Below are 12,500 nucleotides of genomic sequence, written 5' to 3'. Positions count from 1 at the left end.
GTTAGGGAGGACAGATTAAGATGGTTTGGACATGTTCAGAGGAGGGAGAGTGAGTATATCGGTAGGAGAATGTTGGACATGGAGCTGCCAGGCAGGAGGCAAAGAGGAAGGTCAAAGAGGAGGAATATGGATGTAATTAATGAGGATATGAATCTAGTGAGGGGGCCGCGGTGGCTTAGTGGTTAGCACGTTCGCCTCACACCAACAGGGTCGGGGGTTCGATTCCCGCCTCCGCCTTGTGTCTGTGGAGTTTGCATGTTCTCCCCGTGCCTCGGGGGTTTCCTCCGGGTATTCCGGTTTCCTCCCCCGGTCCAAAGACATGCATGGTAGGTTGATTGGCATCTCTGGAAAATTGTCCATAGTGTGTGAGTGAATGAGAGTGTGTGTGTGCCCTGTGATGGGTTGGCACTCCGTCCAGGGTGTATCCTGCCTCGATGCCCGATGACACCTGAGATCTGAGAAGTTCGGATAGTAAATGAGTGAGTGAATGAATGAATGAATGAAGCTAGTGTGTGCAAGTGTTGAGGATGCAGAAGATAAGGATAGGTGGAGAGAGATGATTCGCTGTGGAGACCCCTGAAGGGAAAAGCCGAAAGAAGAAGTTAGCAGGATAAATCTCATTTAATATGTTGAAGTGTGTTTCTTTTGCTTTAGGAGGAGCAGGAAACCTTAAAGAAGATATTTTACAGTATTCTTATCAAGCATGTCTGCTCTGTTCACGTTCTTCATTAAAAACCTGACTCCCTACGCCATTAGTGTGCGACAACGGGAGACGAACCGTACGTCATGACGCACGACTTGAGACAGGACCAATCACGACGTCACGCCAGCAGCCGCATCCCGTGCGTCAGGACGTATTCCGTCTTCCCTGCGCAGTCTGTGAGGGTCCTTGTATCCGAGCAGCACAGAGCGGCCGCCATGTCTAAAGAGGTAACACTAACATTCAGATGTTCCTACAACGTGCTGCTGTTGTTCTTGTGCCGTTTGTCCTGTTTGTCCTGCTGACTTTTACTGATTACAACACGTTATAGTTGGTGTTGTTAGCTTGTGAGCTATTAGTCATGTTATTTACTAACTAACCGCCTAATGTTGACACTCGGTTTGGTGACAGAATGATGTGAAATATTATTGTGAGTTAGAATTAATAATATAGTTATATTGTAATGTGCGAGCGAGCAGTCAGTCGTGTGTTAGAGACCTTTGTCTCGGGCTGAATCCCAATCGGCTTTACTGTCCCTTATCTAGTGCACTAGTGAGGCTGCAGACCAGCTAAAGCCCGCACGAGCTAGTGCACTAATATAGTGAGAGTGGAGTTAAATAGGACCGAGCCGTCGTCCTTTGTGCCTTTAGGATGTAAATAACACACATTTATTCACGTTATTAACTCGTAGTGTTCTTTGTCTTCGTGCAACCAGGACAGAGGAGTTGTTAGATATTTATTTATTTTTTTGACTGGAATTAAAGTGTATTTCTGATGGATTGAATCGATCCAATCAGACTGGGTGTGATGGAATATCACATACTGTATCCGTTGAATTGAAATAGAAATCCACTTCCGGTTTTCCTTTTATTCCATTCATAATTTTTATTTATTTATTAAACCTAAACTACACACCTTGTGTATTACTGCAATATGAATGCGTTATCTATTGAATGTTACCTGAGTGCTTGGTTGTATAGAGTGATGCATGTTGAGTCTGACTCCTTTTGTCTCTTTTTTTTTTCTCTCCCCCACTTCTTTTCTTTCAAGACGCCTCGCGAGCCCGAGCAGATGCGAAAGCTCTTCATTGGGGGTCTGAGCTTCGAGACAACAGATGAGAGTCTTCGGGCACATTTCGAACAATGGGGAGCTCTGACGGACTGCGTGGTGAGTGTGATGATCCCCAGATCTGTGTTTGTTCTCCGAGACGCTTCAGGACACTGGATTGTTTTATTGATCGTTCTTCCACAGCAGTTTACCAACCAGAGCAGGTTATTGTTAAAGAATATCGTAGCGCAAGTCAGTTCTTGTCGTCTCTTCCTTTCTCTCAGCTATAAACGGTGTCTCCGTCAATAGTCTCTGTTTATTCTCTTTCTGGAAGTTAACAAGACAAAATAATCTCAGCTTGTCACGTTACTGAGAGAGAAGTGTAAACGTCTTCGTCCTGAAGATGTGGAGAACTTCCAGCTGTCACCTCTGACTGCTACACGGTGCTCTGACCGGAGACTCCTTCACCAGACGTTTCAGTAATGTTTATCGCATCCCTGTGAATGAGCCGGCGTTGCTATAGAAACCGTAACGTATTAGAGCAGAGACATTGATATAAACCGATGAGCACCTCAGAGTCAGAATTGTGCAGCAGGTTGAAAGGATTCTGTAAGAAGTGAGAGAACACTTTATTATTATTATTATTATTATTATTATTACTGACTGTTTTATTGTTCTTATCCTCAGGTGATGAGGGATCCAAACACTAAGAGGTCGAGAGGGTTCGGCTTTGTGACCTACAGCTCGGTGAATGAAGTCGACGCGGCGATGGACGCTCGGCCTCATAAAGTGGACGGGAGAGCCGTCGAACCCAAAAGAGCCGTTTCGCGAGAGGTGAGACTGTTTAATTAACACCAGTCATAATTAACACCAGTCATAACGAGTAGTAAACAGTCTGCAGCCAGGCAGAAATGGACTAATGATGATGATAAACATTCCAACAACATTAAAATCGGTAAAGTTTCATCGATGCGTTTAGATTGATGAAACTTCTGTGAGTTTTCATAAAAAAAAAACGTCTAGCAGTTTGTATCTTATTTTGTTTGTTTTAATTCCTTCCGTTAGCTCTCTGCTTCATTACCCACAGAATCACATAGAGCTGTGAATTAATGTTTTTTTCCCCCCCGATGTTCATAACTGTGCTTTTCTCCTCCATGAAGGACTCGTGCAGGCCGGGCGCTCACTCCACGGTGAAGAAGATCTTTGTCGGAGGAATTAAAGAGGACACGGACGAGGAGCACCTGCGTGACTACTTCAGCCGGTTCGGCAAAATCGACGAGGTGAACATCATGACAGAGAAGAGCAGCAACAAGAGGCGGGGCTTCGCATTCGTTACGTTTGACGACCACGACTCTGTGGACAGGATAGTCAGTGAGTAACGCAGTCGAGGTGTAACGTGGTGGTGTCGGTGTGTTGGTTATATACCCAGCAACAGGACGACTAACACCAGGTTCCTTTTTACAGTTCAGAAATATCACACAGTCAACGGACACAACTGTGAAGTGAGGAAAGCGCTTTCCAGAGAAGAGATGAACAGAGTGTCAATGAACAACAGAGGTGAGAGAGAGAGAGAGAGAGAGAGATGATAACTCTGAGGTCTTGAGGCTTATGTTTTCATGTAGTTCCTTAGATCTTAGAGGTCAGAGTTTATCACATGAACACTTTGCTCAGATCTGTACTGTATAAACAGAGAGAGAGAGAGCGAGAAAGAGACGGGGGCGAGAAAGAGACGGGGGAGGTGGGGGAAGAGAGAGAGACTGTGAAGCGAACGGGGAAGAAAGGGGGGAGGAGAGGAAAAGAGGGGGAGGGGGAAGAGATGAGGAGAGGAAAGGGGGAGGGGGGGAGGGAGAGGACCCCCCCCAGGAACCGAGGCGGACCCGGCCCGGTGCCGCATTGCACCGAGGCACCCCCCAGTGGCGGGGTCGCGGGCCCAGCGTGGGACTTGGGGCGCTTCCCCGCGTTTTTGCTCGTCGGGCCTGCCGGCGAGGCACCTCTTTTTCTGTTCCTGTTGGGCGGATCGTCCCCTCTTGGGGTTGTTTCACCCGTGGCTTGCGTGCGTAGGGGTAGCACGGGTAGTCTCTGCCCACACCGACGCAGCCGTGTGATGAACACATGACCGACTATGCCCGACACAGGGAGCACAACCACCTGCACACACACGACCGCGTACGCCGCGCCTTACAGCCCCGCGGGCGTGGCGCGCGGCCCCGTCTGTGTGCGGTCCCCTCGGCGGGCGCTCCGGGCTCGCCCCCACCCGGGTTGTCCGACCACCAAGTATGCACGCAACAACAACAGCAGAGTACCCATACTGTGTCGTGGAGAGATGCCCCCGCCCCCCCCCAAATCTGTTTGAGAGTTGAGACACCGACTGTGTGTACAGTGACGTGTGCCACCCCCGCGCTGTGTGACACAACTTGGTAGAGCAGAGTGGTTAGAGACCTTTAACTTTTTTTGCACACGCTTTTTTTTTTTGTTTACTTACACTGTTCCCAAGTATGCTGGTACCGCGTTTTTTTTATTTGTACACATCACACACATTTACTATTTTTTACACACAGGGCCGGGCTCGACATGCAGCCCACCCCGACCGAGGGTGCCGATGCCGCCGCGAGACCCTCGGGCTGTCCACAGAGCGAGCCTGGGGAAGAGAGGGGAAGAGGGGAAGAGAGGAAAAGAGGGGGGGAGAGGAAGAGAGGGGGAGAGGGGGAGAGAGGAAAAGAATGGGGGAGAGGAACAGAGAGGTGGGAGAGAGGAAAAGAGGGGGGGAGGGAAAGGGGGGAAGGGAGGGGGCGAGAGTGGAAAAGATGGGGGGGCGAGGAAAAGAGGGGGAAGGGGGGAGGAGAGGAAAAGAGGGGGAGGGGGAAGAGAGGAAAAGAGGAAGGAGAGGGGGAGAGAGGGAAAGGGGGGAAAGAGAGGGGGAGAGAGGAAAATAGGGGGGGGAGGAAAAGAACGGGGGAGAGGAACAGAGAGGTGGGAGAGGGAGGGGGAGAGAGGAAAAGAGGGGGGAGAGAGGAAAAGAGGGGGGAGAGGGAGGGAGGGAGGGGGGGGAGAGAAAAAGAGGGGGGGGGAAGAACGGGGGAGAGGAACAGAGAGGTGGGAGAGAGAGGAAAAGAGGGGGGGAAGGGAGGGGGAGAGAGGAAAAGAGGGGGGGGGGGAGAGGGAGGGAGAGAGGGGGGGGGAGAAAAAGAGGGGGGGGAGAGTGGAAAGAGGGGGGGGGGCACACCATTATTTTTTTTGAGGCAGCAGAAATTAGGTCCGGGTTTTTGTTTGTTTGTTTGTTTGTTTGTTTGTTTGTTTTGTCATTAACGTTTTGTTTTTATTGTCCGTGACACAAATGTAATTAAACCTGCTGCAGTTTAGTGTCTCTTTTCTTTATGATTATAAACGGTGCAGGATTTTAACTCCTCACCACAGGAGAAAAGCCCAAGAGTCGCTCATGTGGGTGGAATTAAGAAAAAAAAGAGAGAAGCTTTGGAGCTGTATTAACAAACAGTAGATAAATGATGCAGTCCCAGGTGTCTGTGCTGTAGGTGGCCGAGGAGGAGGCGGAGGAAACTTCGGCGGGCGTGGAGGTGGAGGATACGGAGGTGAGAGCTTTGTGTCACTGAAAGTCATGAGAATGTAAATCATGCTGAGGGTTTTAACACTCTTCTCCCTGCAGGTGGGTACGGCGGAGGTGGAGGAGGTGGGCGTGGAGGATACGGCGATGGAGACGGGTACGGAAACGGATACGGAGGAAACGGTACGGGAACCTTTAAAACGTGACAAACACTCGGGTGTAGTTCGTCATATGCAAATATTATATCATATCGTACAAAATATAAAAGCAGGAGGTTCCATTTCACTGTTCCAGGTGGTTACGGTGGAGGCGGTCCTGGTTACGGTGGTAACCGTGGGTACGGAGGAGGTGGTGGTGGTGGAGGTGGTGGTTATGGCAACCAGGGTGGCGGCGGCGGATATGGAGGCGGAGGATACGACAACTACAATGGAGGAGGAGGTGGTGGTGGTGGAGGAAACTACGGAGGAGGTGGGTTTTGTTTAATCTTTTGTGACGAGTAAATTGTGACCTCGTGTAACCTCTGCAGTAGGGAACGCTTTAAAACCGTGTTTAAATCTCCTGCAGGAAACTTTGGAGGCGGCGGCAGCGGAGACTACAACGACTTCGGCAACTACAACAATCAGTCGTCGTCTAACTACGGCCCGATGAAGGGAGGAAACTACGGAGGCGGAGGCAGGAGCGGCGGAGGTCCGTACAGTGGTGAGGATTAATACTTTTTAGTTTCTTTGTGCGATAATCTTACAGACGCTCAGAACAAAACAACAACAAAAAAGCACAGCCACAGTTGGGCACGTTGCCCGCTCGCGCGAACGTTCTGCCACTGTACCGATTCGATGTCCTTTTGAAGGTGGGTACGGCGGTGGTTACGGAGGCGGATCAGGAGGAAGACGGTTCTGAGCTGTAGGTAAGAGTCTGTCCTGAACACGTCAGCATCACGTCTCAACACCACCTTCTTCACAAACATCAGTGGGTGAACATCACTGTGGAGTGTGTGTGTGTGTGTGTGTGTGTGTGTGTGTGTGTGTGTGTGTGTGTGTGTGTGTACCATAATAAAGCACCGAAGGGTTCAGCAGCAAACCTTCAACTCTCACGGTATCAGCAAAAGTTTATGATAATTGGGTGAAATCCAAAGCGTCTGATTCAGTGTATTATCCGGAACACTACACCACAGACCTGCCAGCCTTCACAGAGCACCGAGTCAACACTCATCCTCTGGAACGACAGACTTTTTTTTCTCTCCTTGCTAATAAATCCGAGAGAAATTTCAATACCTTCGTTTCGAAGCCCCGCCCCCTCCTCGATCCCGCACTCGCACCCACTTAGAAGTCGATGGTTCGATGAGAGCTGATGATCTCATAGATGAAACGTTGCGCATGTGGAAATAAATTCATGCTTTGTATGTAACGTAAGACCGAAGACGCTCGGCCCCCCACCCCCCCGAGACCCGTCGTCCTTCCTCGGGCTCGGCAGGTCTGATAACGTGCATGAAGCTGAAGAGCCCAAAGTCCAATCTGAGCCGAGTTCAGAAATCGTTTCCTCTGTAAACCCCCCCCCCCTCCCTGCGATGCCCCCCTGCCCCCTCCTTCACCTTTCTCTCTTCCCTCTGCAGTGTAGCTGAAACCCTGAAGGTTTGCTCCTGTGTAGCTCTTGTTTTGAAAGAAAAGAAAAGAAAAAAGCAAAGGAAAGCAGAAAGGTGCAGTGTGTAACTGAATGTATTATGTTCATATTGTTCAACAGGAAACAGTACTTAGGAGAGGAGAGCCAGAGAGAGGATGATGATGATGATGATGATGATGACAGGGAAAGGAGAGAAATGAAGGAAGCAGGTTTACACACCTAGAATCTGCTCAGCGATATTAACGTCTGCCACACGCCAGGAATCGTGTATGATAGAGAAGAAAGCGAGAGATCATTTCCAGCTGTCGGGGGGGAGGGGTTGGGGGGGGGGTCATGTGAGGTCAACGTTGTACTCTTTCTTTTAAATCCTAAAGTGTTTCAGATCCTGGACGACGTTCCTTTCCTGTTAGCTCTGTAGCTGAACATTGATGTCTGTGAAGTGTAAATCATTCCATGCAGCTTTTTTAGGCAGGTGCTTTAGGTTTTAGTGTTTATCACAGTTCTTTTCCCCACATTGCTAACGTTTTAGGGGTTTTTATGTGATCCGATATTAATCAAGATGAAATAAATCCATCCTGAGGTTTTTTTTAATTTAACTGCGTTTCTGGGTGTTTTTACTTTTTAAATGAAGAATTTTAATCCCAATGTAACAATAAAAGCACAATAACTTCCTGATCATAGACCTTCATCATAAATGGTTTATTTCCCTTTAACATCAAACCCGCAGGTGGTTTATTCCTTTTACACTGCAGCAATCACAATGTTTATTAAAGAGCACTGCGTTTAGTTTGTAACCTAAAAAACTCGAGTCACTTCCTGTTCTCTCTTTTATTCTCTCAGCTCTAAACACTCGTCCCCTCAGCGGTCTCTCTTTATTCTCTCAGCTCTAAACACTCGTCCCCTCAGCGGTCTCTCTCTTTATTCTCTCAGCTCTAAACACTCGTCCCCTCAGCGGTCTCTCTTTACTCTCTCAGCTCTAAACACTCGTCCCCTCAGCGGTCTCTCTCTTTATTCTCTCAGCTCTAAACACTCGTCCCCTCAGCGGTCTCTCTTTATTCTCTCAGCTCTAAACACTCGTCCCCTCAGCGGTCTCTCTTTATTCTCTCAGCTCTAAACACTCGTCCCCTCAGCGGTCTCTCTTTATTCTCTCAGCTCTAAACACTCGTCCCCTCAGCGGTCTCTCTCTTTACTCTCTCAGCTCTAAACACTCGTCCCCTCAGCGGTCTCTCTCTTTATTCTCTCAGCTCTAAACACTCGTCCCCTCAGCGGTCTCTCTTTACTCTCTCAGCTCTAAACACTCGTCCCCTCAGCGGTCTCTCTCTTTATTCTCTCAGCTCTAAACACTCGTCCCCTCAGCGGTCTCTCTTTATTCTCTCAGCTCTAAACACTCGTCCCCTCAGCGGTCTCTCTTTATTCTCTCAGCTCTAAACACTCGTCCCTTCAGCGGTCTCTCTTTATTCTCTCTTTATTCTCTGTCCAGTTAATAAGAGAAACATCTCAGCTTGTTACTGAGAAACACAAAGAAGTGTAAACTCCTCTGTCCTGAAGATGGGGAGAACTTCACTGTGGAAAACTGCATTTAAACGAGAGCCTTAATTTAACCCTGATATCTGTATCGAAGTCGTCGCTGCTTCTGAAAGACTTTCCACCTCGTCACCGAGTTCCCCGGTCGGTTCTGTCGGTTCTGTACCTTTAGCTTTTCACTGCTAATGTAAAATAGCTAGATGGTTGTTTAGAGCTGCTGTAACGCAAGTGAGAACAGGAACGAACTCATTTTGCTGCCATCCCGCAACATGTAACTAAATGGATAAAAACACCACCTCGTTACTCATTATTTAAAATTAATACATCTTTAAATTACTTTTCAAATAATAATGCTTGATTACAGGAGGTCAGGCTTCAGTCTCAGTCACAGCGCATTACTCTGTAGATTTGTTCCAGTACTCCCAGTATAATTATAGCGTCGGGTTCATAAACCAGCACTTTTGAGGACCTTTTAGATACGTGGATGTTTACCAGCTGGAGACAGAATGTGGAGATCAGATCTATCCAATGAGCTGCCAGCTGAAGGAGCCAGCCAATCAGAAAGCCTAGCCAATCAGAAGCGACAGAGAAAAAATCCGTCCAATGGAAGAGAAGCTATAGCTGAAGGGAGTCTCCAGCTCAGAGAGAGAGACGGAGCGAACAGTCTTATTGAGGAAAAGCTTATTTCTCATGTAAGACTAGCGAGAGTGAGGTATTAAACGTGCAGGACCGGTAGGTAAGAGGCACACGTGTTTTTTTTTCATGTGTACTTAATCTATTTATTGTCTCTTTTTTTTTGGTCCAAAACCAAACGTTTCTTTATAATCAGTGGAATGTTGTAGCTGTAACGTGTTCACTGGTGGTGCATGAGACACCAAAGTCTTAAACAGTACAACTTCTCTTCTTTAACTGCTGTGCTGGTGTCTTTTTAATTTAGTTTTATTTTTATAATCGTGTGTTTTTTGTTTAACAGATGATTGAACTGTTGGATGGATGGATGGATGGATGGATGGAGTTGTTTCCCGGTGGAGCACTTTTCCAGCACACGGAGCTGAATGATGTTCATGTTGAAGGTCAGTGTTCGTTTAATCCGTCTTAATGGCAATCAGGACAGGACCACTATCAAACCAATGGTACCAAGTTACGATGAATGTCGATGTTGGGACAAAACACACATTCCCTTTTAATAATGTTTGTCATGTTCACGCCACACTGGGACACTCGAGACCCACACAGATGTTTATCAGGAGAACATTCACGAGGGTTTCTCGTCGGGATCCTCTGTTCGGCTCGACTTCTACCTCTTAATTTCTTCTGTTGATACTTGAGACATTTTTTTTAACCAAGAGATGCCAGAATCGTTCTAAAGGTTTTAAGAAAACTGAATCTTAACTGAATCTTGTTTTTCTTGATTTTTTTTTTTGTAATAACTAAACCACGAAAGCTCTCTGAACTAAATGACTATAGACACTGACAACAAACGAAGGGAAAAACAAAACTTCACTCTTCTGGAAGGCTTCAGACTAGATGTTGGATTGTGACTGTGGGGAATTATGGAATAAAAACACTGTCAATAATAATCGTATGTAATTCAAAGCATTTGTGTGTAAATTTTAATTTTGTGGAGTTGGATCCCAGAACCTACGGCCACGACAGTTTACAGATACGAGATTTTGTGTGTTTGTTCAAATACGACTCCAAAATGTACGACTATGACAGTTTACACACAACGCTTGTTTTCACAACACCTCTTTTTCTCACACAAAAACGGTCTGCGGAACAACTGTCAAAAATACGTCATCACGTTCTCAGGCATTACTATCCGAGGGAAGATGAATCGATTCCACGTAGTGCGCATGCGCCTGCTGCACTGACTGCCCATTTGACTTGGACCTTCTTACTTGTGCTAACTGACCACTGATATTGGACGTTGAATCGATTCATCTTCCCTCGGATAGTGATGCCTGTGAACGTGATGTATTTTTGACAGTTGTTTCGCAGACCGTTTTTGTGTGAGAAAAAGAGGTGTTGTGAAAACAAGCGTTGTGTGTAAACTGTCATAGTCGTACATTTTGGACTTGTATTTGAACAAACACACAAAATCTCGTATCTGTAAACTGTCGTGGCCGTAGGTTCTGGGATCCAACTCCGCAAAATTAAAATTTACACACAAATGCTTTGAATTACGTACGATTATTATTGACAGTGTTTTTATTCCATAAGGATATGTGTGTGTGTGTGTGTGTGTGATTGGCATCTCTGGAAAATTGTCCGTAGTGTGTGTGTGTGTGTGAGTGAATGAGAATGTGTGTGTGCCCTGTGATGGGTTGGCACGCCGTCCAGGGTGTATCCTGCCTCGATGCCCGATGACGCCTGAGATAGCCACAGGCTCCCCGTGACCCGAGAAGTTCGGATAAGCGGTAGAAGATGAATGAATAAATGAACATGAGTGAGTTGAGACTCTTATCCACTTCCAGTTCATCCCAAAGGTGTTCAATTTAGTTCCACTCGAGTTCTTCACTACAACCTTCACCTCCACACCATGTCTTCATGGAGCCCAGGGGTCTTCATGGAGCCCAGGGATTCTAGAACAAAGTTTAGGCCAGAAATTTTGAAGAGTTTTGGGAAGAAGCAGAAATGTGATGGTCACCTCTATGAGGTTTGGAGAACCTTTGAAACCCTCAACTTGGTTCTTTGGGTAGAAACGCTCAACAGAATCTTGGACTGACTTGCGGCTTCGCTACAACCTCTGACTTTATTTCTTTCTCTTTTCAGGATGTTTCAGGTTGAGGACCAGATATCTGCTGCTGGATGGAGTTTTTACTTTTTTATTCTGATTTTTAACTTTCAATTTTACAATAAAAATTTTAAAGAGTGTATTTTGTTTTTTTTCTCAACGTTAAACAATATAATGTAATGAAGCACAAACCAAATCCAGATCATAGAGTTGCGATACTAAACCAATTCTTTCCGCTCAGGATCTTTGATCTGCTTTTATATTCAGATTATTTCTGACTGAATGCTGTAATAAATGTTAGACATCCAGAGGAAATCTAAAACATGGTGAGAAATGTTTCTCCCTTTTATTTCTCCAATTATTTGTCTGAGGCTTCCGAAGACTTACGAGCTCCATAAAACAGGAGATAACAGGGTTTTATCTGAAATCCATCAGACTGCCGAGACGAAGGAGGAAGTTTTGTCGGATGTAAAGTTAACGTTCCTGTGGACGGGTTACAGGAGGAGATGAAGTCTGGCCCAAACTGTACGGAGGGTTAGAACATAAAAAACCTGAAACAGCCTCAGTACTGAGAACAATACTGTTCTTAAAAACAATCATTTAACATGGAGAATATTTAACAGTAGAGTGGGAATGAGTGCTTACTGGAGTTCAGAGGAGCAGACTGTGGTCCTGAGATGGGCAACAAGGCAGCGTTCATGATTACTGAAGCCGCTCTACAGAATCCAGCTGCGAAGCTCTGAAGCTCAGTTGAGACTAAAAACGAAATGATGAAGCCGATTTCAGGACGTGTAGTTGTGCGTTTGTTTGGTGGCATTTTGTATAACCCATTTTACTTTGGTCAACGTTCTTGAGATTTGCTGTGCTTTCTATTTACTTTGTGTACATGTATTTACTGCCACTCTGCTAGGGCGTAGACCAGGGGCGGCCAACCCGCGGCTCCCGAGCCACATGCGGCTCTTACGCTCATATCGAAGTTTGTATTTGTGTCTTTTTAATGTGCGTGTTCGCTTCGCTTGAGTTCAGTACAGTTTTTTTCGTCAAACACTCATGTGAGTGGGATGAGACTACCTCAAAGTTTCCGAGTAGGAGCCCCTGATCTGTAGTTAACTGAAGTTTGTCGAGTTGCTGGACACGTCGACATCTAGTCAATAACCGTCGCTGTCGCTCATCATACAGGAAGTTACCATCTCTCACAGTCAGGGGCGGTTCTAGGGTTTCATCTATAGGGGTTTTATCCCTCAGTGAGAATTTAAAACAAGAAGAGTTTTATATTATATATTATATGACTACACAGTAAGCCAAAAGTTATGGTA

At 46.4% G+C, this 12,500-nt stretch overlaps 1 protein-coding gene across 8 annotated transcripts; it reads left to right on the top strand.

Moving 5' to 3' along the window:
• Positions 1–771: 771 nt before the first annotated feature.
• Positions 772–11,324, top strand: hnrnpa1a (heterogeneous nuclear ribonucleoprotein A1a). 8 transcript variants are annotated; one of them, XR_003445157.2, is made up of 12 exons: positions 772–930; positions 1,751–1,867; positions 2,435–2,581; positions 2,908–3,118; positions 3,212–3,304; positions 5,263–5,334; positions 5,409–5,489; positions 5,601–5,774; positions 5,871–6,005; positions 6,154–6,210; positions 9,421–9,520; positions 11,223–11,324. XR_003445157.2 is itself a non-coding variant. In XM_027176616.2 (11 exons), the coding sequence occupies exons 1-10, from the start codon at positions 787–789 to the stop codon at positions 6,201–6,203; spliced, it is 1,209 nt and encodes a 402-aa protein (XP_027032417.2). In that variant the 5' UTR covers positions 772–786; the 3' UTR covers positions 6,204–6,210; positions 7,044–7,603. The 8 variants fall into 8 exon arrangements, 6 of the variants coding, with proteins under 6 accessions (XP_027032417.2, XP_027032422.2, XP_027032415.2 ...); XR_003445159.2 differs by lacking the exon at positions 6,154–6,210; XM_027176616.2 differs by lacking the exons at positions 9,421–9,520; positions 11,223–11,324 and adding an exon at positions 7,044–7,603 and having other exon boundaries at positions 5,278–5,334.
• The last annotated feature ends 1,176 nt before the right edge of the window (positions 11,325–12,500 follow it).

This window comes from Tachysurus fulvidraco, chromosome 2 (assembly GCF_022655615.1).
Source record: "Tachysurus fulvidraco isolate hzauxx_2018 chromosome 2, HZAU_PFXX_2.0, whole genome shotgun sequence".
NCBI lineage: Eukaryota > Metazoa > Chordata > Actinopteri > Siluriformes > Bagridae > Tachysurus > Tachysurus fulvidraco.
Note: the sequence above shows the minus strand (reverse complement) of the source record. Positions and strands in the feature narration are given on the sequence as shown.